This window comes from Acanthopagrus latus, chromosome 19 (genome assembly GCF_904848185.1).
Source record: "Acanthopagrus latus isolate v.2019 chromosome 19, fAcaLat1.1, whole genome shotgun sequence".
NCBI lineage: Eukaryota > Metazoa > Chordata > Actinopteri > Spariformes > Sparidae > Acanthopagrus > Acanthopagrus latus.
The window spans coordinates 20,451,530-20,477,051 of record NC_051057.1 but is presented as its reverse complement, the minus strand read 5'-3'; the positions used below and the strand labels follow the sequence as shown (position 1 = coordinate 20,477,051).

General features: G+C 43.8%; 1 protein-coding gene across 4 annotated transcripts; it reads right to left on the bottom strand.

Moving 5' to 3' along the window:
- Positions 1-709: 709 nt before the first annotated feature.
- On the bottom strand, positions 710-19,044 carry ptchd1 (patched domain containing 1). Of its 4 annotated transcripts, none has more exons than XM_037079778.1 (6): positions 16,965-19,044; positions 15,585-16,156; positions 14,742-15,313; positions 8,745-9,459; positions 2,517-3,253; positions 710-2,193 (listed from the first exon to the last, which is right to left on the bottom strand). In XM_037079778.1, exons 3-6 carry the CDS (start codon positions 15,153-15,155, stop codon positions 1,093-1,095), a joined length of 2,967 nt encoding a protein of 988 aa, XP_036935673.1. In that variant the 5' UTR covers positions 15,156-15,313; positions 15,585-16,156; positions 16,965-19,044; the 3' UTR covers positions 710-1,092. The 4 variants fall into 4 exon arrangements, with proteins under 4 accessions (XP_036935673.1, XP_036935675.1, XP_036935676.1 ...); XM_037079780.1 differs by lacking the exon at positions 16,965-19,044 and adding an exon at positions 16,568-16,935; XM_037079781.1 differs by lacking the exon at positions 15,585-16,156.
- Positions 19,045-25,522: the final 6,478 nt, after the last annotated feature.

Here is a 25,522-nt window from a genome sequence, read left to right as displayed (position 1 = left end):
TTTTGTGGCTAAACCTCACCAGAACATAAGCACAGTGAGGCAAAACTGGAAGTTGCAACAGAAAGAAAATGTAAAGTTTCAACACATCCATGGTTTTCAGAAACGTACATTGCCAACATGAATTAAGGTCAGGTTTTTACTTTCTACTGTGTCTGTAAGAGCCGGATTGAATCAAACTTGCACAGATTAAAAAAATATGGGGCAGGAGAGGAGTGAGAAAATGATGCCAGTCGGTTAACTCAGCCCATACAGTAAGCATCATTAGCACTGGGACACAAGAGAGAAGTCATTATGGGTAATCAGTAAAAAGAGTCCCAAAGTAGGACGCTGTTGCATGAAAACCATGTTTTTGACACACTTTTTATGATACCACCAGAGGCAAGTGAGACGTTTCAAATTTAAATGAACCGACCATTTTATCCAGCAACAACTGTGGCTTAAATGCAACAGTTTAACGTTTTCCAAATGAATAAAATGTTTTGTTTCCAGTGTTTGATCCATCACCCCATGTCAAATTATTACACAGCCACTTAATGTCAGTGTTTGATGTGACATTACCTTAAATGCATAGCTTTTACTTCAAAGCCACAGCGCTCTGAAAAGGTTGGAGCCATTATTATTATTATCCTAAACCACTCTGTTTTTTTCCCAATATTTCAAAAATGATTATTAATGCATAACCCGCATCAAAGCCAAAACCACTTCTGAGCCTGTTTTCTTTAATTGATTTTATTTGTCCAGCATTAAAGTAGAAATACTTCAGGTCATACAGATGATTGCCTCATGTCATTGTAGCTGTATTTGTGCAACTTGATATGGCAAACAAATAGCAGTAGCCAAACAATGTGATCAGATCTAAAGCAAGTTTTGGTGAAAATGTGGCACTTTTTTCCTCTGTGGTGACGTCACATACAGGCTTGACCTCTGCTGATCCTTATCTGTTCTTGTCTTAAGTATCCTCCCACCTTGTACTTGAATTTGAATCTGTTTCCTCTTGACCTTCGATCTATATATTCCTCCCTATCTTTCTCTCAAGTATCTGCGCTCTTGCCTGCAGGATGCATAGCGGCTAACATCCCATCACACAAACGCTCAGACGGTAGTTATCTGGTCGACCACTCGAGTGCTGTCATTCATTTCAACACACTCCACCTCCTGCCTCTGCCCCTCTCCATCCGGCCGGTGTCCCCGGCTCTTGGATGGGGGCAGGAAGGTGAGGAGGGTGGGCAGGAACGCAAGCGTGTGCAGGGCCGAGCATCCTGCCGTGAGGGTGAGGCAGCGAAACAGTGTGCGTGTGAGGTTGGAGCGCACAGAGCCAACAGGCACCAGAGCGGCGCTGTAGCAGATGAGCGTCTGTAGAGAGGGCACCCCGTGTCTCTCCAGCGCCACCCTCACCCAGCGAGTCCTGCTGTCGCCCCGACCCGAGGCGAAACCGCAGAGGAGGGGGCCGCTGCAGTCTGCCGAGTGCCCCAAGGCTGAGATCAGACACAACACAGACATGCAGTCCAGCTCCACACCCCACAAGGTCATGAAGCCCAACACCCCGAACTGGACGGAGAGCAGGGTGAGGCCCAGCCACACGGAGACCAGCGGCTCCACGACGGCCAGCGAGGACAAGCCTAACAGGAAGAGCACCGCCAGCAGTGAGTGTCTGAGGGGGGAGCTGACCGCTGCAGCATAGCGGTCCAGGTAGACGAAGGAGGGGTTGAAGATCAGGAAGCGGACGCGTGAGGTCAGTGACAGGCGTCGCAGCGTGTCCAGCAGCACTGACATCTCCTCGCGCTTGTTCTCCGTCGTCTTGGCCACCAGGAAGATTCGGGACGCCGCCACGTCGGGCTCTTCGCCCTGACCGCGCTCCGCGAATATGATGTCATCGGCGAAGTGAGCGAACTGCGGCTCGCGGAGGAAGGAGTGACGAAGCGTGTGGGTGAAGTTTTCCCGCGGCTGGCTGGTGGACTGGTTGCGGTCTGACAGGTAGTTCAGGTAAGCTTCCAGCCAGCTGATTCGCTGGAAGCCTTTGGCGTATTCCTGCAAGTCCCGCTGCACCGAGGAATTCCAGTAGGGGGCGCTCTCATAGATGTAAAATCCAATGACGGGGGAGTACGAGCTGAAGTAACGCTGCTGGGCACGGGTGTACAGTACTGTCGCTGTATCCATGGCAACCAGTGCGCTGGGGTCTGAACCCTGGGCCACCTGTCGACAACAGAAACATATCAGTCTGAGGTTGTACTGAACATTAAGGTCTTTATCAGTCTGCATCCCTTTTTCACATTGTTCTACCTGCTCCGCCACCATGAAGTGACTGAACAAGCGAACAAGGAAAGTTGACAAATATCGCAAATAGAATGGCACCCAGTAGAGTGCACACCTCCTCCAACAGTTGAACAGTAAAACTCTTTACCATTTTAGCAGTTTCACCTGTCTTTTCCCCATCTGAATGCGTAATAGAAGATGCTAAACATAAAATAAAAATATAAGACGTCCATGAGAACTACATGACTGCTCTGTTGCCTCACCTGCAGGAAGCCCATCAGTCCAAACGAGATGTAAACCAGATACAGCAGAACCACGAAGGGTTTGACGTAGGTGTTAGTGATCCAGTCTCCGTAGCAGCGCCTCACGCACCCCAGCAGAAGGTGAGAGTCCTGAGGATGAGGGTCCATGTTGGCCGGGGAATGTGTGTGTGGGTGTGGGTGTGGATGTGGATGTGTGTGTGTGGAGTTGGCCACATGGCTGTGTCCGTGCACAGCAGGGTTGTTCACCGTGTGCGGGTGCGTGTGCGCATGTGTGTGAGTTAAATTAGGATTCGGTGTGTGAGCGTGACTGTGCCCGACCCCGTGCGGCGGGTTGGTCATCTGAGCCTCGTCCTGGTAGCGAGTGTGCATCAGACACCTGTACCAGGCCGGCTTAGAGTCCAGCCGGTCCGGTTTTGGGACTCTGCGGCAGAAGCAGCCGTGCCTGTACCCGGTCTCTAAGTATCCAGTGAACACCAGACAGGAACTGTAGAAGGATAGCATGTAAACGTAGCTGATGGTGACAGCCAAGGCGGCGGTGCGGCAGAAGAGCCGGACAGCCTCCATGTTGGTGAGCGGCGAGGCGGCCAGGCCGAGGGTCATCAGGTGGAGCATGGTGGAGCCGGAGAAACGCAGCATGACGTCCTCGAAGACGCTCGCCACGCGCTCCTTCACGTGCTGGTCCTCCCGCGTTCGCCTCCACGATGACAGCATCTCAAAGGAGCCGAAGAGCCCGTGACCTGATGGGAAACAGGGACAGGAATGAAACCTTACAAGTATAGTTTGCTTAACGGGGATTGTGGTATTTTAACGATTTACCCAGAATGAATGACTTAAAGCTGCACTAATCAATATGTTTAAATCAAGAAGGGATCAAATGACTACATGTAAAAGACATTGGTTCAAACTCACTGATTTGGTTTTACAGCCCACAAATTTAGCATTTCTCCAAACATAGAACTAGCTAATTTCCAAACAACCTGTTTCCTTTTTCCTTGGATGACTTGATTACACCCTGGTGGCTCTCATCAACCTTGTTTCCAACAGCAGCAGGCAGCTTTTTCCAACACACAAAAACAAAACTCTACTAAACCCACTGAATGCTACATGAACCAGCCCTCCACACAGCTGGGGCATGACTGCTAATGAAGGCTAATATTAGTCTTCATTGACGCAACTAATTCACCATAATAAGTTAAGAGGAGAAGTTTTGGTTTGTTGAAGCAGTCTTCCATGTTTGAAGAAGTTTAACAATGTATTTCTATTCTTTAGGGAGAAGCTGCCACTGAACTGAGCTAAAGTGAACTTAAGCTACGCTTCGCTAACGTTGCAGCTTAATAGCATACCTTTCAACTGTACCGTCATAAAAATCAGGCTTGGTGAGATGAAGATTTTCTCAAACACAGTTATCCCTTTGACTTTACAATCCAACTATAAGGATTCTATGTCTGTTAATCGAATATCTCAAGAACCCTTCATCCGATCTACGTCACACTTGGCTGGTTTCTTGCTGAGGACCAAAGGAGGTGCAGTGTCTGATTGGGTGTAATGTGGACAAGCTACATGTTCAATATTAATGCATTCTGAATTAACAGTGCTCTGTGCAGAAGTGGGGGCGTGGCCTCATTGCTTTGAGACTGAAGCTGCACGTGTGATTCCTCCTGTGGGGAAGCAGACGTAAACAAAATGGAGATCATTGTGGTACAACAACTTTCTGCAGTAACGTGTATTTCTGTAATTTGAAAAAAAAGTTTAAACGAGTCGGGATGAGAGGGGAGACACCGTCAACAGTAGTATGCTCGCTAACGTTAGCTTCAAGGGCAAGAATGTTTACAGTTTACACTCCGGGGTGCCTCACTCATTGGGTGTTGTGGTCTGGGGTTTGTAAAGTACCTCTGTAATTATCCAGATCTGATGTTTGCTATTATCTGGGCGGCCTCAATGAGTCTGTGAGCAGTTCAGGAAGCTTAAGACTGGATCTTTAATCCTCTCACACTACCAGATAATCTATACTGAACAGCCTGTTTCCAGCAGCCTCTAAAGAAGTGACATAAATGCTTCTTAATTTCTAACCAACACTTCTCTAGAATGCTTTGACTGCTCCCCACTTGGCTTTGATTTACTCATTTTGGAGAAACACAACGTTGCACAAGAAGTGTAATAACTCCTCCTGCCTGCTTTTGAACTGGTCTCTCTGCATAACTTCACACCTCAATCCTGTTCCGGCTGGAAATATGTGGGAATGACGGATGTAGCACACCATGGAAATGCAGTTTTCTTGTGACTTTAACAATCAGAGTTGAGATATTGCAACATTGCAGCAGCAGGACATCAGAATGTCACAAAAATCAGTGAAATATGCTCAACACAGTTTCCCAGAGGATAACGTGAGGTCTTGCAAACAAAAGCTGAGTAGCTTGGAAACCTCAGTAATCACATTAATGTGTTAAACATTTTTGATTCAATAATTCACATCGATGTCCTCTGAGAGCAACGCCAGTCCAGTCTCATGTGTCTGCACATACATGTTTATACTATACATGTGCAGCAGATGGTTTTTAATGGTTTCCTCTCCCGTGGTTGCCATGGCACCCGTGAGTCACCGGTGGCACAAATTTCCCCCCATCCTCTCTCTCCAGTGACCTCACCATGGTGTAACGCTTAACACCTTAGCAGAGGCACAACGTACCAACACTTCAGGCGTGGGTGCAACTGAGAAAGTCTGCTGATCTGTGATTCTGCTGTCTGTGTCTGTGTCAGTGTGTGTCTGTGTGTGTATTTGTGTGTAAGAGAGGGAATTAGACAGTGAAAGAGGTAAAGAGGTTAATGTGGAGGAGAGAGAAGATGAGAGCAGAAAGAGAGCACTTGCCCGAGGATTTTGATATTTACCAGAGCTTGAGACAGGCTAATGTGCACTCACGGACAAACACACACACACACACACACACACACACACACACACACACACACACACACACACATACACATACACACAGATAGCCACACACATCCAGGTTCAGACACATGTGGACAGACCCATGTATAAAAGATGAGTGTTTTTGCCAGAATGCTTTTAGTCCCTCTATAATACTGATGTGTCACGAAATGGATTTCAGACACTTTAAACTGTAATACAAACAGTAGGGTGGCTTTAGTTTTTTCATTTACAATATAAATATAACTTAGATACTTGATAATATACAGTTATTAAGTGCATCACATAGGAACACCTGTCGAAGGTCCCTTGTCAATATTTAGAGGGCATCATTTCGCCACATTAACCGCTAACAGCTGGTAGCTATCTTGATCTGTAGCTGCTAGCTAGTAACTGCTGTTAGCTTGTTATCTCTGTTAGCCATGTAGCTAGTGGCCCAATCTCTGGCTGGCTTGTAGCAACTTTTGTAAGTGTTTTCACTTTGGCAACAGAACCAAACACATCCTTCAAAGCAAACGGACACCAGTTTGAAGACAGCGGATATGGTATGGAGGTATGGAGGCGATTTACAGTGAGTATGACTTCCGGATACGAGAGGCCACACCAGGCGGGGACAATTTGAGGCAATTTTTCATTTTTGGTTCCCATTAGCACATCACTTGGTCATTGCAATTTGATAAGCGGTATGTAAAAACACTTCTTCTGTTTGATTCTGAAAGAGAAAAGATGCAAAATGTTGGTACAAGAGCAAATTTTTCAAAATGAACGTGTACTCTATATTCCTTCTTTCTCTGCTGTGTAACCACATCCTTCCTTCGCTCCTCACACTTCCTCCCACCTTCTTCTGTCTGCCCACTTGATTCTGAAAAATCCTCCCCGCCAGCTTCCCTTCCTTCCCTCTAACTACGCTTTAACTTTGTTTTCTGCTGAGAGAATCCTTCCCTCCATCCCCATTTGGAGTGATATTTCATCGAGCCCCCTCTCTGTCTCTATTCCCCCGTCTCTTCTGCTCTCTCTCTACAGTTATTTTAAGACTAACAGCAGCCTTTCCTCCTCCACGTCACAGAGTAATTATGGTATACTCTACATGTGCGTAAGGGGTCATGTACAGCACATCCTACAGTATTTACTCAAGACAAACTGCAACGTCTTCACACATGTGGCGTGCATTTCATTTCATTCTCTCATTTTCATTCTTATTTTGTGCATTTCTGGTTTACTTTTTTTTGCTCCTAAATCCTTTCCTTCATTTCATCATTGTGCAAACAAACTAAACGCCCAACTTACCTTAGTAAATAATAAAAGGTAGTTGCATATTTTATGATCTCTATTCCAGATTCAAGCTACTGAATAATCAGGATTGCAGGAGCCCACGCAGTGATTTGCTTAAATACCTTGTGTGGCTTTGTGAGCAAAGACGTTTTGATTTAGAAGATTATACCCAAACCACAGTCATTAAAAAATAGCAATATTTACCTCAAGTTTATCACCGCTGCAGCCTGTGTAAGACTTACAATCTTATTAAAGTATTTTATCTCCGATAATTAACTGAAAGTGTCGACCCTGCACATTTGCAGCCCGGCCCTTTGAGGAATTTGGTCATAAGTACTCTGACGTCAACTCTGCAATATTTCCATGAGTTATGTTTAATCTTTGAAACAAAGTCTGAACCCCATATAGATGGAGAATACTCACCTTATTAAAGCCATGATCTGATCGATCTGCAGTAAAAACAGTTTCTTCACTGCTTTATAAAATTCTGTGTTTCTGCTGTGATTTACATCCACTGAGTCACATTTGGCCGCTGACTCAGATTCTGGTGCCACAGTGATCCCTGGCCTAATGTTGCCGTCCATAAAAAATGAAGATGGTTTCACACAGTGGCGTAGACAGTCACTATTTTAGATTCAGGAAAAAGAGAGCAACGGTGGTGGATCAGTACTGAATTTGATTTGTCATTGGAAGAAAAAAAAATCCAATTGGTGCATCCCAAGTGCGAAACTGCTATGAGGTACTGTTAAAGTCAAAATACTCAGCTTTTGTTTGCCTAAGCTTATTATAATGAAGAAAATATAGTGAAGTGGTTGTATAATGACACCATTCGTGTTTAGCTTGGTTCCTTTTCTGTCTCACTTTCACTGTGTTTTTCTGTCTGCAACCAAGTGGGATTCTTCCCGGAGAAGAAACGGAAGCAACCAAAACAAGAAGAGGCACTGTTTTCCCCGGTCGCTTTCCCCAGGTAACCGTTGAACAGCTGGAATAACTGTGGAAACTCGACACTGCAAAAGTAAAAGAACCCCACTGATGGAGGATAAAAAGACAGGGAAGAGGGAGAGTAAAACAAAAGCCATTCGCTCAGTAGAGAGTGCTAGAAAACTGGCCTTCTCTCCACTAGATCAGTGAGTCACAACCTCTCTCTACTTAATAATATAAACAGATGTTTTACTCTGCCTTCATCATAGCGCTGAGATCAGGGTTTCTAGGTCAAAGTGGTATTGAGTGGTAGCCATCTTGTTAATGCTACCACTAGCAGCCAGAAAACAAACCAGGAGCTGTGAGGAGGCCAGTAACAAAAGAAACAAAAATGTGTTTGTCTTCAGCTACCTCGTAGAATTTTTAACTAATATCTTGATATGCTAGGGGGTTCTCTGTTTCAACTTTAATGATTCATAGGATGTGTATTCCGACCACGTCAGAACTGAGCATACAGGCTCACAATTCAACTGTCTCTTCCTGGAGACGTTCATCATCTTGCTTTCATTCGTAACTGAAGTAATTGCATTACTTCTACTCTGAACATTTCTGGTTCCAGCTCTGGATTTGTACCAGACTCCAGTTCAAGAACCAAAAAATGTCTTATTTTTTATCAACTTTTTGCCCTGAGTCACAAAATGTATTGTTTGTACCATCATCCTCTCTCTCCCAGTACACCAGGTCCATGCCCTGCCACTTGTCACTCATTTTGATGATCTGTCTACTTTGAAATGGCTTCCAGCCTGCGGCTGGCATCTGCAAAACCCATCACAGGTACTGAAAAAGCAGACGGTGTACACTGTAATATGAAAGAAATGGCAATGTTCACTGCTCCAACCTGGCATGTGTTAGCTGCACTTTCCTTTGATTTGTCTGAGCTTTGATCCAATGTTTTTGGATTTTTTTTTCTCTATGCGCTCAACAAGTTTAAGTGTAAATCCAAAAATGTTCTCAACTGAAAGGCCAGTGCCAGACAAATAGAAGATGAACACATGGATATATAGAATTAAGAGTATATATTGTGTATTTGTTGATGAACCTACCTAGCATGACAAAAGGGATGCCCAGGTATGTGGAGTTGTAGGTGGTCCCGGTCAGGTTGAGTATCCCAGCAGCAGTGAGGCCTGACAGGGTGATCGACAGCAGAGCCAGCAGTCCCAACCAGGGTTTAGACCTCACACAGTCCCTCATAGAGCAGCAGAGGATGGCCAGCACCCCACATACCCCCAGACTGGCCAGCAAGGGGCGATGCGCCAGCACCGATGAGAACTGGAAGTCTGTCCTCAGAGAAGAGGAAGTAGACGGGTACAGCCCCAGTTTAGGATGCAACGCTGCAAAGTGCTGCAACTCAGTGCAGAAGGCGTTTTCCCATTGGCTGGCAACCCGGTCCATCAGGCCGCCGCGGACTTGGAGGTAGTAGGTGAGCTGCAACGCCCGGGCTGAACGTACACCTTCCCCCCTGGCTCCTGTCCCAGGGCCTCGCACCATCCCACTGGGACCCCAACCCTGCACCCCGCCCAGCTGGTGGCCAATGTACGCCTGCCGTCCGTCTGCCAGCTGCGTGATTGGGTACCGCAGGATGGGGATGGAGCGGTTGGAGGTGCGAGCTGACTGGATTTCCTCCATGGCACGAATGATGTCATCAATGATGCAGACATTCTTGTCATCGGGGAGACAGAGGTAGGAGAAGGAGTAGTTGAAGCTGTTGAGGCCCGTGGCCGGGTCCGTCACCTGCATCTGGTAGATCCGCCTGTGGAGCTGCGTGACGAGAAAACACACACGAACACGGAAGACAGTTAGCCGAAGATGATAGTTGAAATATAGTCATGATTTATTCATCAAAAAAACTTTAATAACAAAGTGATGAAAGCATGAACAAACTGCAGCAAGAGCACAAAAAAAAGTTCCGTCAAAGTTTTTCACTGCAGGATGACAGTGTACATGGCTCATTTGTCTTCGTGTGCTACAAATTTCTAGCTGTACTCGTGAATAAGAGAGAGGGAGATGTGGGCGAGTGTGTGTGTGTGTGTGTGTGTGTGTGTGTGTGTGTGTGTGAGATAGAGGACAACAGTGCCAGCATCCACAGTGCTGGTTACTAAGCAACAGGCCTGATGCCAGTCTGTGCCACAGTGATCATGGACAGAGCTTTCTCCTGCCTCCGAATACTGCATTGACTTCGGAGAGGGAGGGTGTTTGTGTGTGTGTGTGTGTGTGTGTGTGTGTGTGTGTGTGTGTGTGTGTGTGTGTGGAATGTCACCTGAAAATTAATGAGTTTTCAAAGTTCGTTCCTTCCACCGTCCTGTAATGAGGTTTACCCAAATTCCTCACTTTTTACTGCCAATAAATCCCAATCTGTCATTATTATTTATTGCAACTACCTGGTGAGACACTAAAATATCCTATCGAGGTGCCTCAGATCACTTAATTAACTTCAAAGTCACAATCTTTTATATTAACTGCAGATATCCTCACCCTTGTGATCCGATTCCCATTCTGAGTTTAGATGAATAACTACATCTATGAACACATTCTGATCGTTAACTGATCAGATTCAGTTCTTGTCCAGCGATAATTCCTGTTTTATAAGACCTGACTTTGGGAGTTATACGTTTTAATTATTACTCTATTATTAACATTTGGATTGAGGATGTTATCTTGAACCCCACTGTGGTGGTAGTGGTGATGACAGGGTGAAAGACGAGTGAACATCTTTAAACCAAACTAAAGCCATGTTAGCGGCTAACATGCTCACAAAACAATTTAAACATGTATGTTTTACAGGTTAAATGATTTAATCTTCACATTTGCTAATAACATAATAAGTGGTAAGTAGAGCTGAGGCTGATGGGGATATATTATTCGTTTTCGTTTTTTTCATAAACCACAGAACTGGACATTAAAATTTAGACACTGGTGTTTCCCACACATATACTTCACTTGGGCAGACCACCCAGGTATATCTGGTGTCCCATTTTAAAATTTTTTTACTTTTGTTTTTTGTATCCATCCAAGAGAACGACTGTGATTGATTAACGGCTGGACAATCTGCCCGTTTACTGAGAAAGAGGGACATTCTTTGGTACTACCAGTTTTCGTATGCTGTTGTTTTGTCCAAGCTTGTTAGTGCACCTGGTTGATACAACTTTAACTCAGTGGGTTTTTGACAGGCTATGTAATTAACAATAATTGTGGAGAAGTGTTTTGGCAACTTTATAAAATGTACAGGTGATGAAGAAAGTCGACCGAGCAGACAGATACACGGAGAGAGAAACAGTTAAATACTTGCAGACAATTAAGGCAACGCTTTAGTAGGCAATCTTTTCAAGCAATTCTGAAAAAGATAGCTGATGTTCGCCAAAGTCAGGATGCTTCATCCTCTGGGGACCCTGCACATGTGTACAAATTGTCTTGACAACACACCCTACAGTCGATAAGATATTCCAGTCTGGACCAACTGACAGACCGGCAGTCTTAGAATCACGACTTAAGCGAGCAGTTAAAGATTCATCTTGCACTTCTGAGCCCCTGTTGTTCTCCGGTTGTGTACTGTTCTGGATGATTGGATACTAAGTGACATTACACCAAGGTATTTCCAGCAAAGACGGGACAAACAAGAAAACTCACCTCCCTGAACAACAGAGTCGATGGTAAGGTTGATTTTTCTTTCAGAATCAAAGACCATCCTTTGACTCACAAAGCCGCACAGACACCAATGAATCATCTAAAAGGATCATTTCCATAATAGAAGAGGAAGAGTTACTGCTTCCTTTAACTGAAATTGGATGAAATCATTGGGCGTGACTCACAACTCTGTGACGGTGATACTTCTGTCTCATACCGGCTATCGCTTTTATTGTCTTCCCATGCAACAGGTTCAAACCTATTCTCACAGGGTTGTCCAATGACATTTGGGGAAGCGTAGGAAACTCACAGACTGATGCACAAGTCGACAAGGCAGGCTGGGAGTGTAAGATTATGTAACAGGGATTTTTTTTTCTTTTTTTTTTCCTCTCACAGCTCTCTTTATGCACCACCGCGTGTCTCACAGCCTGGTCGCAGTAAATGATGCACAGCTCTGAAGCAGCCTGTCTCTAATGGTGGCAGTCCTCTGAGGACACATGTTAAGTGGGTCACAATAACCATATTTAACAAACATACACATGCATGGACGCAGTATGTGAACACACATACACACACACAGCCTACACTATAGAGCCGATTGTTTCTAGCGTATTAGTCAGCAAGCTCTGATTACAACCGCAGAACTTCATGAAATCATTTGGCCGATTGCTCCAGGGGTGTCGAGCTAATACTCATAAATCCGTTTAGGAATACCAACACAGAGACGGAGGCCTCAGAGCTCCAGCAGCTAACTCCACTTTGTAATTAAACTGCTCTGCCTCATAACTAAAGAGGTGGCCGGGGTTATTTAAGATGCGACAGCGTTGCTCTGCTCAATGACTCTCAATCACTGAGAAGGAGAAGGAAGACAGTTTGCATATGTGCTCTGGCCTGCAGACACTGACCTTTACCTCTGTGTGTGTGTGTGTGTGTGTGTGTGTGTGTGTGTGTGTGTTTCAATTGATTTGTTTTCTAAGTCGTCTCTGCAGATGCATTGCAGCTCTATTTATGGTGTATTTGCCCAGAAGCTAAATTGTCAAAAACAGGGATCGACCGATATGTCGACCTCTTGAAACGAGGGTCCAGCAGGTTTCTGGTTTTGTGCCAACTGACTGAACTAGCAACATGTGGCTACATAGTAGATAGCCGATTAGCTCAGCTCCATATGTGGTGAGGTGCTTGTGTCTTGTTATGATGTACACAGACTGAAGTCCTCAAGAGAAAAAAATCATCAGTAACGCAGGTTATGCTGCAGCTTATCAGCATTAAACACATTTTTAGTAGTCTGCTGTATGAAGGCTTGTTTTGACTCCCTGCTCCTGTTTGCCCAGTTACAGTTACCGAATTATGCTTCCTCTATCAGCTTCAAATTAAAAGCCCTCTAGTGTTTAAGTGGACCCCTTTATTTTAAACAAGGCTTTTGTTGTGAAAAACTCATTGACTTGCAATGTGACATGTGACAACTTGAAATGTCATTTATCATAAACTTTAGAAGAAGACAAGTGAAGTTACAAAGTCGTTGTGAGATATTAAAACACGACATGTTGCAGTTGCCCTGATGGACTGTAGTGCTGCTGCACTCCCATTAATGGCCTCTCGTATTACTGGTCCATTAAGGTCTAATGCTCATAAAAAAACTTTTAAAATGGACCAACTGTATCTGAAAATAATAAATCAATGGCCGTAAAATGACAAAATGTGACTACAATTTAATCAAGTATTGCACTTAAGTAGAAATCTGAGGTTCTTCATGTGAGCATTTCCATTTCCTGCTAATTCAGTGTTTCCACACCACTACATGATAACTTTAATTGCTAGTTACTTTGCAGATTCAGAGTATTCACTGTCGATTGGCTATTACTTGTGACATGTAACCAATAAGATAGTGTTGTGGATGGGACATTGGGTGAGATAACACAGTGGCAAATGGCAATATAATAATGGCTACATTAGAGCCAAAACAACCTATTTTTTTCTTTCACCAAGGAGGTTGTGTTTTCATCCGTGTCCATTTGTTGTTGCTTCCACGCAACTTGGCCCTGGATACTTGTTTTTTTGGGCTGATATCGATCCCTCAAATGTGATTATTGTACGTTACGTTACCGTCTAAAATTACACCAGTGCACTGAAACAACAAACTTTAATCATTCCAAATAAACCCACACGTTTTTCTGCAGTATCAGAAAAATAATCTGCACATACTGGACAATGTATTCACCGATGACTGCAGGAGACCAACTGTACAGCTTACTGTATATCAGTCCCACTCTTAAGGGACGGGATCCAGGAATTGTTTTCTCACTTTCTTTACACGGAAAACTGCCAATACCAGCCCTGGTGATCAGTGTATGCCTCGTCAAATATTCTAGTGCTGTGTACAAATGTGTGCCAACTGAGTCTCTGAGGTTGCAAGACAGCCATAAATTATGCCACTTATTATGAGCATTTGTCCTAGTTGAAGGCTATTTTATCACTGAGCTTTCTGCATGTAGACTACTCAAAAATACTTGCGGATATTTTAGTGTTTCACTTGACTGTTTGTATTGTGGCATATCTGAATTTGTATTGTGTGTTTTGGCGCACACAAAAATCAATGCGAAACATTTGAAGGAGCATCTGCAGGATATGAACACAGCTCCACACAAACACTGGTGGCGAGGCCGACCGAGGAGGAGAAAGATACTGATGGTGCTTTTATTTTGGTAAATCTAAAGTACAAACACATGCCAAAGCATCCAACAATGAAAGTTAGAAAAACAGCAAATGCATCAACAGTTGCATGAGGGTTAAAGCACTTTTTATTGATCCCACTTTGTTTGTCAGAGCCCGTTTAAGTTCATAGACTTTTTAGACATGGAGAGACTAACATCAGCCAATTACAACTGTATATCAGTAGGGCTCTAAAAGGGATGATACAGGAAGTGTATTCTTACTTTTTTTGCTATGTAGCTACCAATAATCAGAAAAATGCAAACACCTTCACCAAAATGTGTGCACTATGTATGTTATTTTTACCTTCATTGACAAAATAACAATCAAACTCTCTTCATTTCCATGAGTGAATAAACCGAATAAACAAACTGAGCATAAAGGACAACACAATGTTTTATTTTGTTTATATGTGGTGGACCCTGCCTCCTTTCTAGATTAAAACAAGAATTCTGGGACCTTATTTTCCTATGAGAACAGCTCATTTATTAACTTATGGAATAAATGTACTTGAGTTTGTATAATCACCTCATTAATGTTGTAAATGTTAAAATTTCGAGTTTGAGTTTCTCCTCAAAAACAACACAATGCCCCTTTAACGCAGCCAAACAAGTAAGATAAAAATATATATATAAAATGTATCAGCACTTTTTATTGATCCCTCCTCATTTATCTTTGTCTTTTCAGACGTGTTCATGCGCGTGTGCTACCTTCAGTATGGTGTCCAGGTGAACCGGGTCCAGCACGCTCCCCTTCCGCGTGGTGACGATCACGCGCCCGTAGCGGCCCGGTGTCTGCAGGTCTGAGTAGAGCGCGTGTTTGGAGCGGTTCACGGGGAACAGGCTGTCCACCAGGTTGCCCTCGATCTTGGCCAGGCTGTGTTTGGGCGCCAGCAGGCTCTCCACGTCCTCCTCCACGCGGTACCGACTGAAGCTGGCGCCCAGCAGGATGGAGAGGAGCACGGGCGCCGAGGCGAAGAACACCGGGTGGCCCGCCACGAACCTGCCCAGCGCGTGGAAGGAGGTCCTCAGGCCCGCGTGCAACACCTGGCGCAGCATCCTAGCGCGCGGCCGCGGCTCGAGCCTCTCCCACCGACCGGAAAGCCCCGGAGCACTGCCGAGCATCAGGGGCCGCCGGACGCATCGGTGGGCGCCGTCTGTGTCGGGCTGCTGGAGGCGCGGGGAGGGATTTATTCCCCCGGAGCAGGAGGTCACCAGCCGGGGAGGAATCCGAGCCTCCTCCGGTCACAGGTGCGCCGCTCCGCCCTGGGTTCTCTCATCCGCTGGAGGAGCGCAGAGACAGAGAGCTGTTAATGAGGCAGCGCTGCTCTGCTCAGAGCACACTAACAGCCTACTTTACATTTAACAGCCACAACCCTGCTGCGCTCCGGCTGCATGGATCTGTGCGCAACAGAGGAGGGGAGAAAAAAAAAAGAAGAAGAAGAAAGAAACGCAGAGAAAAAGCTCCAGCACCGAGTCAGGAGTTGTGTTTGTGCACTCGGACAGGTTGCACTGAGGACACGCTGTGGCTGACTGAAGCCAGGCTGTACATACCTAAACAGGGGGAGTGGAGGGGAGGGAGGGCGACCCGGTGATGACGGAGCTCATCCGAGACGCATTCACACACACACACACCGAGATGTTCTCCTGCCGGCTCCTTGTCCGTGCGTCCAGCTCCTCCCTGCATCAAGTTCCCCCCCTCCTCCTCAAACACACACTCAGCCTGGTGTGATGGGTGGTCGCGGTGGGTGGGGTGGTGGGATGGTGGGTTGTCAGAGCAGCTTTATGTGGGTTTCCTCTGCGGCAGAAGCCTCTCTGTCGTCCGTCCTCTGCTCCTCATCGCCCCGGCGGTTTGACGGAGCCCCGGTTCATCTTCCACCGGGCTGCTTTCCCAGCAGCGACTGCTCTCCTCTTTGAGAAGGCACGTCACTAGTTACCGGCTTTCCAAACCGGGGGACCGTCTCTCTCTCCCCCTCCCCTCCCCTCTCTCTCTCTCCCCCAACCTCTCTGTCTTTCTCTAGGTCTCTCTCTCTTTCTTGCACCGCCCTCACGACCCCGCCCCTCTCCGTTCCGCGCCGGTACAATGCAGAGAAACGAACACCCTCTGTCCACCAGTGACTGACAGCCTGTGTGGGAGATTTATAACAATATATCATATTTTAAATACAGTCAGAGTCAAAGTAAAGGATGTTTTATACTTAAATTTGTACAATATTTATTGAAAAAAAAATAATGTTTGCCTTTTAAAAACGAAACATAGGGGCTAATATTTCTGTGGGTTGTTTGTAGCATCTTTAAAGGAGCAATTTAGTCTAAAACACTCAAAAAAAATTAAGCTAAAATTATCACCAGAGTGTATTGACTTTATTTCAGAGACATCCGTGTAGCCTATTGCAGAGAAAGCTAACATTACTGAAGTTAGCATGCTAGCCCCCGCAGTCCTGACGTCATCCCGTGGAACGCTCACCAAAACCCCAAACTTAAACATTACAGAGTTGCTGATGTACATTAAAAGCTCACATAACTAATGAGCCTACCTTTCAAATAACTGCAGTCGTCAATATGAGCAGATTTGTTTCGATTGTCATCTTTTCTAGTACCTTTTCTGTGTCAAGTTGGCGGCCATGTTGGTTACTGAAGTTAGCAATGCAAACAAGCTAGCTCAAGGCTTTGAAGCCAACTTTCGTAGTGGCTAAACCATGTAAACATCGTCCCATGATGCACTGGAGCCCTAAAAAGACTTTCTCCCATGAGCTAACAGTGTGAATTAAGAGTGGATACATTTTTTTGACGTACAACACCAGAAAAATGACTAATCTCACGGTCATGTCTTATATTTTCATCGTAGCTAGCTATAACCAAAGATAGCTAGCAAAAAGCAGCAGCTTCCTTCGAATTCTGGCCTTATTGAACAAACTACACCTTTAAAGATACCTTGAAGATCCTGTCAGCTTTGCCGTTGTTTTAGCTAACTTCCTGTCCATTTTGCAGTTAGCAATCCCGTCATTATGCTTGCACGACTCTCTTTGCCTTTCTTTTCATCTTCGCTTGACCTGTTTGGTCGTATTAGCCGCCACCTTACAAGCTAGAATTGGTAGCATACCCTGCTCTGCCATTGTCGGTAAACAGGAGTGTCCTGCTGTGTGCATGTTCGTGTGCATACGGACAATTTAATTGAGAAATACCACTTAGTGCAGCTTTAATTTCTATGAAATTCCTGGTTTGTCTTTGAAAAAACTAATGCTACTTAATATTTATTTCCTTAACTGCGGAGGGTTGTAATTATATTTGAAGCCTCTAGTATCATTTAAAACATATTTAAAAAAAAACCAAAGAGTCGTATTTTATAATACTCTGTTGGTGTTAATTCATTAAAAACCTTTCGTCAGGGGCGTTACGACAACATCTTCACCGCCTCTCCTGCAGGATAAAATGCAGATTTTATCCTGCAGCATCTGAGCAGCTGCCTGATTTGACTCAATATAATTATACATAACGTTAAGTGTCCTCAGCCTGGTTGCAGATGCACGAGGCATCTCTCAGGCTTTGCTGTTGTGTAGCACGTTGCCATAGAAACCAGACTTTCTTTTTTACAATCCGTGGTTCCCATGGCAATAGTGATGCCACCCATCCCCCAAAAAGCACGCGCGCGCACACACACACACACACACACACAGACATACACAACACGATACACACGCTCTCCTTTTTCTGTCACACGCACAGAAACACACACCTGCTGACTCCCAATCTGCTGATGGTGTGGAGGTGTTTGACCGAGTGGCGTTAAGAGCAGCGGAGAGAGAGAGAGAGAGAGAGAGGGAGAGTGGAAAAAATAATGAGTGAAGACAGGCCGAGATCACGCTCTGCCTGTCTCTCTGCTGGTCCGGCTTTGTTTTAAGACCGATGAAACCAAAACAGCCAAACAGCCTTTAGTGTGTCTGCATGGGACCAACTAATGGCTCCGTCCTTTCCCCAGATAATCTGAATTAAAGGCTGTTTGGATTAAAAAAAAAAAACAAAACAAAACAAAAATACTTTCTCTGTCCTCCCTCTGCATGCTGCTCAGGTTCAGAAGAAAGGTATTTGGCAAGAAAGGCTGCAAAATTATGAGTGGTGAGTGTCTCAGAAAAATAAGTTTCACGGTATCGTGGTGTCAGATAATGTCCCTTTATAGGAATCTGTATCTGCTGCCCCTCATGCTGACGTAAAGTCGTGTGATGTTTCGTTGTCCACAAAACATTTCTGGCGCTAACACTTTTAGCTTCAGCTTTAGCAGATACAGTGAAGATTTTGACTTAATAATTAGTGAGTTGAAAAGAGCCATTTTATGTTTTGTTGTTTAAATGTGCAAAGTGTAAAAACTGACCACCTGTCGAATTCATGCTTAAACCAAATAGGGTAACCTCCCTACCTGCTGCTAGCTATAGCTGCCGTTAACTGTTTAGCACAGTTAGCAGTGCAGCTAGCATCCTGGACTGTGAGCCCAGAGCACCAGTGGAGTGTTGGTGATTACATTGCTATAATGGGAGCTTTGGACATGGACTGGCTGGAGCAACTAGTTAGCTAATGAGCATTTTATTGACTATAAGCATCATAAATGAAGGAAGAGGTTTCGCTTTCACCTGTTACTGTTACTCATCTGTTGGTTTGTGATCAGGATTGCTAAAAAAATACTAAACCGATTTCCACAGAATTTGGATGGAGGCCAGGTCTCGGCCCAGAATAGACCCCTTTAACTTTTGGTGCAGATCCCGATAAAGGGACAGAACCAGGAATCTTTTTCTCACTTTCTTTCACGTGGGCAGATAAGCATCTTTAGACATTTTTGTCGATTTCTCAGGGCATAATTCACGGATCTTTATGAAAACAAATCAGGCATATTTAGGTTGCTGTTGTCTATGCATACAAAAGGAGACTGCTGGGCCTTTAATCTGCTCATTAAGTCTGTGGTAACACTGGATGGGGGCTGGAAGAAGCTTCAGTGTTCTCTCAATGACAAACAAATCAATTTTGTGTCATGTTTCCATATTATGTATTGGTGACACGCCTATATAATTCATTTATTCAATAAAGATAATTGGATTATCCCATCAAGCACAAGGATGATGACTTGCTTTTTTTCTCCTCCTGTCTGCAGAGAATTTATGATTTTATGGTCGTGAAAAGCTCAACAGTATGGGTTTTTTTTTTAGCGGGCCAAGAAGGGAGTCCTTTACCAAAATAAACCGGCAAAATCTTGCAGATTAAATCGAAGCAGTCGAGCTCAAAATAACTTTCGTCTTCAAGGTCTCGATCGGCAAACCGCTCAGCCGAGGTGTTAACATGCAACCACGGGTTAATCACTCTGAGAAAAACAATGCTCCCACGACGAACGCTTCCTCGGAAAAAAGTTAGATCAAAACTAAAAGTAAAAAAACATCTGCGTCCATGTGCCTATGCATGTTCTTATCCATTATTCAATTAAGCCTCAATTAGCCTTTAATCCCCATTACCAGTCCAGTGAGAGATGAGCGGCGGTGAAATGAATGAGTAAGTGTCTCCCCGGGGGAGAAGGGAAGAGCAGAATAGAAAATGAAAGACTGCAGAGATATAGGGGGCTCGGGGCAGTTTTCTGATAACAAAAGTACTAATTAGTGTCGCTAAAGGATTTATAGGAATCAGAAATAGTGTGTGTGAGTGTGAGTGTGTGTGTGTGTGTGAGTAGAAAGTGGAGAGAATGAATGGATCCCTTTGAAAGTGTGCCAGGCTATTTTCTGCACCTACAGATTCGAAGGATGGCGAAAAAAAAATAAACGAAAAACAAAAAGGCAGGGAAATCCTCCGGGGGACAAAAAAAAAAACTGCAGCCAACAAATTCACTTACACTTTTACACACTCAGGCGTATGAGACGGATGGATGAGGGGGACAGTAAAGCAAAGCATAGTGGAGATTTTCAAACTTCGGACAGGCTGTCATCCGTCTGCTTGACATCTCTCCCTCCATAATTAACGAGAGCGACATGGACGCAGATATTCTTGAATAAGGCCTCTCTTCTCTTTTTCTTTATGAGCTCGTACTCCCCCGAAGGAACCCGCCCAACCCTCCTTGTCTTCCACCCCTCCCATCCCCCCAGTCCATCTGTTTTGGTGGAGGCCATCCATTAATAAAGAGTCTGTCCTTTCATTTCTATTTCCCCTCCTTCTGTATTATTTATTTACCCATCTATCCGCCGTGATGGCGAGCAGATATGGTCGTCCATGTCGGATGCAGCAGATCGACCATCCTCGAGTGTAAAAGACCTCCAACAGACCTCTTACGCATGTACGATCCAGGAAAGTTTGTAACTGAAAATGTCTTAAATCAAAATACTGTAAACCTTCATGAACACCCAGAACTGGCATCTCCTCTAATTTAAATAGAATCTCAGAGTGTAGGTGTGACTTCAAACGCAGCAAATCTACACAAGTAGAGGAACCTCAGCCCGGAGGACTCAAATTGTGATGGCTGAAGTCATTAATTTAAATGGAAATTACTGTAATTAATGCCTCACTTTAAAACTTTTGTCTTCCTGACACATCTGTGAACACATTTGAATAATGGAGCCCATTTCAGTTGCAAATTTTCACCTTTCAGACTGAAACATTTAACCCCAATTATTGTCCCTGAAGTGGTCCCAATATAGATGATGTTTGTGTATTTTCTACATTGTCAGTGGTTCCAGTCTTAGTTTGGTTTATGTGATATAACCTCACTGGTTCCATTGTGGTTTTTATGATTAAACATATAGGTTGGTTGAGAATACATATTCCAAAAAATTACTTTTAAAAGAATTCCTACAGGAAATGTTGTTTAAGAGATAATGAGAGAAGTTATTGTAAGAAAATTCATTCACAAGATTCAAATATGAGACCATTAAATATATAAAACATATTACCATTTGTTTTTCTCGTACATCATGGTTTATTCATGTTGATATCTCCAGATAAGAAAGCACGTTTTTGTCATGATTGGACCCAAATGCAGGAGGCAAAAGGGAATGCAATAGACTAAGTTTTGTTCAGCAACCGGCAATGCAAGGAACACCAGGATCAGAGAAAGGAGGACAAACACAGATGAGGGTGAAAAACATGAGGACCAAGGAAGAAGCTGATAGGCTGGAAGAACATGAGGAACAGGGAAGGAGCTGATTGGCTGGATGAACACGAGGAACTGGGAAGGAGCTTTACACATAAGCTGCGCATTAATATAAATCAATGTGAACATAATTAAAGATGACGTAAACACTGTTCTGTTGTCGTAAACTCTGTTCTCATCTAGAATACAGCAGCAGACCACAACAAAACAGTGGAGAGGTGATGCCGCTGTGCCACACAACATATTTAATTGATGCTGCTTGAAAATATGGCTCCGCTCACAAGCACAGATGTCTCATTTTGTTCAGCGCCTGTTGCCTGAAATCCTCCCTCCTCTTGTCTGTTCCTTTGCCTATTCTTCTCACATCTCAGTGGGGAGGGATTAAGACAGAAGGAGAGTATGCGAGGAATGGAGTCAGGGATGTGCATCTAAGAAATGAGACAAGAGGGATTGTCACCATATCGAGCTGAGAGGGTGAATGAGTAAGCGAAAAATAACTACAGCAAATCCAATCATCGCTCTTCTTTTAGCTCTGTTTTTGGTCTCCACCTTCTCCTCAGAAGAATATCTGGTTGTTAAATACTCACAATATGTTCACCAGCTAGTTGCTCAACTCCCTCACAGTTTGAAAACTGGGTTGATGAATGTGGTGAGAGGGAACCAAAAACCATCGTCAAAACACATAAAATATTGACTGGAGCGGCTACAAAACAACATTATGTCAGATTTGCATTTTTGTGCAATTTGGCATCCCCACGAGACATTATTATCTGTCTTATCTGCATGAGGATTCAGAAACACTCACTTAACAATTTCAGTTACTTTTTGGAGGTTTTAATTAAAGGAGACTGAATAAGTTCACACCAAACATCTTCAATATCAGCACAATGTTTAAAAGTTTGATTTAAAAGTCTATGAAAGAGAGTTTGAGTGTGCTTTACTCCACAGTTTCCATCCTCTGTGTCTCCATCTATTCATTTATCTGTCCCTATTTTTCCCCTCTGCTATTTCTGTCCATTCTCTCTGCATCCTCTCGGTGGTCAGCAACATTCATAATTTCTAAATGTCATTTAGACATTAGCTCATGAGGCCAGGAAGCGCGCTGTAAATGGAGGGGTGATGGAGGAGGGAGGTCACAAGGAGGGGCACGAGATGAAAAACGCAGTAAAGTCATCTCCGTGGCTTCGTGGAGACTCGAGATTTGATTACAGTTTACAGGCCAGAAACAGAGAAGATGGATGCAGACGGATGCAGATGCACAGCACATGCTCGCTGGAAAAAAAAAAAGAAAAAAAAAAGACTGAGTGCCGCAAGCTTTGTAAAGAAAACCTGGGAGAAGCTTGATGACTTCGGCAATGCCTGAGGAAAAGCAGATTTGCTTTAAGTTCAGTGCGTGATATCTGAGAAGAGGCATTTTCACATCTAAAAAGAGCTAAATTTTAATCCGTGTGATTACTGGGCCCATCTGTAACATGTACATCAACTCAAACAGGCCCTGAAGGCATGATGTCCTGCCCTCTATTGGTTAGAAACAAGAACTGCACGACTGGACTGAACGTCAGTGTGTGCTGAGTGGATTTCCTTGACAGCAAGTTTCAATGTTAAAGTGATTGGACGTGTGTCTCGGGATCATTCACCTTTTCGTCACTGTCTCCACGCGAGGAGAACTTGAAGGACATGAAAAGACGCGGTGTGTTGCGGTCTGGGCAGCCGACCAAGTTTGAGCCTCTGACGGCAGAAATAGCTGCAGCACTTTGATGTTGTTGCAAACTGACATCCACTCGCGAGCCATTTACTGCTCGGCCTGACAAATCTGCAGGCTTTATATAACCGGAGGGGGGCTGGGAGCTTTGGATAAAAATCTTATTTCAAACAGATGTAGTCATATATCAAACTACGGGTATATAAACCATAAATAATAAGACTGTATAGTGTGATAATGTATATAAACAGGAAATTCTATTGGAAATTTGGACAGCTTATAGATGATTAATCAGATTTGAGTGTCTGTTTTTTACGGTGGCTCTGAAAGTGCAAATCACAGCGACAAATATGTAAATACAGCCACAAACTGGAATAGGAAACAGGAAAACACAACAAATGCAAAAATACAATAACAAATAGGGAACACGAACTGGAAATCAAATTAAATGAAGAGAAAACGCGACAACAAATGCAAAAACAACACAACGGCAAGTAAAACAGCAAAAAAAAAAGGAAAACACAAGTATGAAGACAAAATGATACACAGCATACAAATTAAAAATCTAATTAACTAAAGAGGAAGCACAACAGCCAATCAGAAACAGAATAAGAACAAGAGAAGAAAAGAAAGTCTCACAAAAACAACAAATTGGAAAATACAACAAATATAAAAGACAGCAACTCACAAAAACTACAAACATGAAAAAACAACAGCAAATAACAAAAACTACAACTACAACTCACAAAACACAACTTCCTGTAGAAGTTAATGTGTTTTTCTTTTTGCTCCTGTGATTTGCACTTCAGGGCCACCGTAGTTTTTGGCTCATCCAATATTGGCTGACACAATAATTTGTTAAAAGCCAGTATTACCAATTCTTCTTATTGACTTGCAACATTGCCTGCAATATTGAAATACAACCAAACATACTTTAACAGAAGAATAAAGTGCAACAAAACTCTCCTAACGACTCTTTATCTTCCTTCAGAAGCAGTGGAATAAAAGTCAAACACTCGAGGAATAAAAACTCCTCCTCACTGACCCGCTCGCCACAGTCTGCGTCTAATCTCTTTTTATTTACAGATTGTTGAGGTCTATCGTTGCCCCCCCTTGTGACGTGATTTACTCATCTGTGCAGATTGGTGTGGCGTTGTTTAACAGGGACGGGGTCCAGGTGACAAATCAGGGGTTTAATCACCGTAGCTGTCATCTTTACACCGGCCATTAAAGAAGATTTATCGCAGTTCAGTGAAGTAATGGCACGAAGGCAGGCGGTAGACTCATTATTAAATGCTCTACTAACAGTGCATCAAGTTGGCTTCAGGGACTGATCCTCGTGTTAGTCTGTGATTAACACTGGCTGTTTGCATTCAGTTGAAACCTTCAAACGTGAGATTTTTACACTCTCGGAATCAAAACCTAACTATACTCCCACTCCTACTCGCTCGCAGAAGCTTTGATTCTTCGCTGCTTCAAAGGGAGAGAAGAAGTAGGTGTAATTCTTGAGATAGCCTCACTTAGTTCTGAGATGCTAACGCTAACTGGATTATTCCTGTACGTTTTTTTTGTTGTTCTTTTTTTTGTTATTTTCTATAGAAGCAGCGTTGAAATATTAGAGTTGAGCTTGAAAAGTTAGAAGTGAAACGTTGTTAACTGTCAAAACTAGAGAAGAAGAATAACAATTCAGAAATGTTTAGTCTGGATGTCAGACGCGGCAGGATGCTGTAGCAACGTGGCGGTAAGAGAAAGTAACAAAAAAAAAATCAAACAAGGGTTGTTTCATCTTTTTTTTTTTTTTTTTTTTAATGTACGGCAGTGGTCGATGCTGCCATTGATAATGAATGTCAGAGGCTGAGTCGGGCTGCCAGCTGCCTGATTCATGATGTTACTCACACATATAGAAAAAGGACATCGCTGCTCATTATCACTTCCTCTCTCTTTGTCACTTAATCACCCCCCAACACACACACACACACACACACACACACACACACACACACAGACTACACACAACGCCAGTATAGACTGAGGGACTGTTTTTTTTCTAATTGGTGTGTATTGATGACACTGCCGCTGGTGTTGCCACAGATACAAGTCATTAATGTTACCCCCTGCCTGGCGATGTAAAACACGGAGACAGACACAGTGACGGGTTCAAGAGCCTCCTGTATGAACACAAGTTGCCATGGGAACTGCTGACATAAATGAATGAGATATGATGATATGCTTGTGTGTGTGTGTGTGTGTGTGTGTGTGTGTGTGGAGGAAAATCAATAAATGGACACGCTTTCGGATGCAATCCCAATCTCTTTGTCGTTGCTCCATCTGTCAGCGCTCCATCCACTGACTGCCGCTTCTCTCTCTCGCTCTCTCAGCTTATCAATCACAGGAAAGTAGGTGAAGCAACGGCGTTAATGTTTCTGAGTTTTATTAAAACCTGACAAAAAAAAAGATGCACGACCCAAAAAAAACAACACAGCGAACCAAAATCACAGAATACAGACACAAAGATTTACTTCAACGATGGAAAAGCACAAATGAACCTCATTAAATCACAAAAATATATCAAGAAAACACTTGCTGATGATAAAATGTAAATATGGTACCTAACTCCTACAATTTTTTACATCTGCAGTTTCAATTGAATTTGAAGTGACGCTATTCATAGGG

Bases quoted from the DNA above. Each gene is read 5' to 3' on its own strand.
- ptchd1 (XM_037079778.1), bottom strand. From the start codon at position 15,155: ATGCTCGGCAGTGCTCCGGGGCTTTCCGGTCGGTGGGAGAGGCTCGAG. The intron at 9,460-14,741 runs GTAGCACACGCG...CTCGTCACGCAG, and splicing joins ACCTGGACACCATACTGAAG to CTCCACAGGCGGATCTACCA. The intron at 3,254-8,744 runs GTAGGTTCATCA...GTTTCCCATCAG, and splicing joins CATCCCTTTTGTCATGCTAG to GTCACGGGCTCTTCGGCTCC.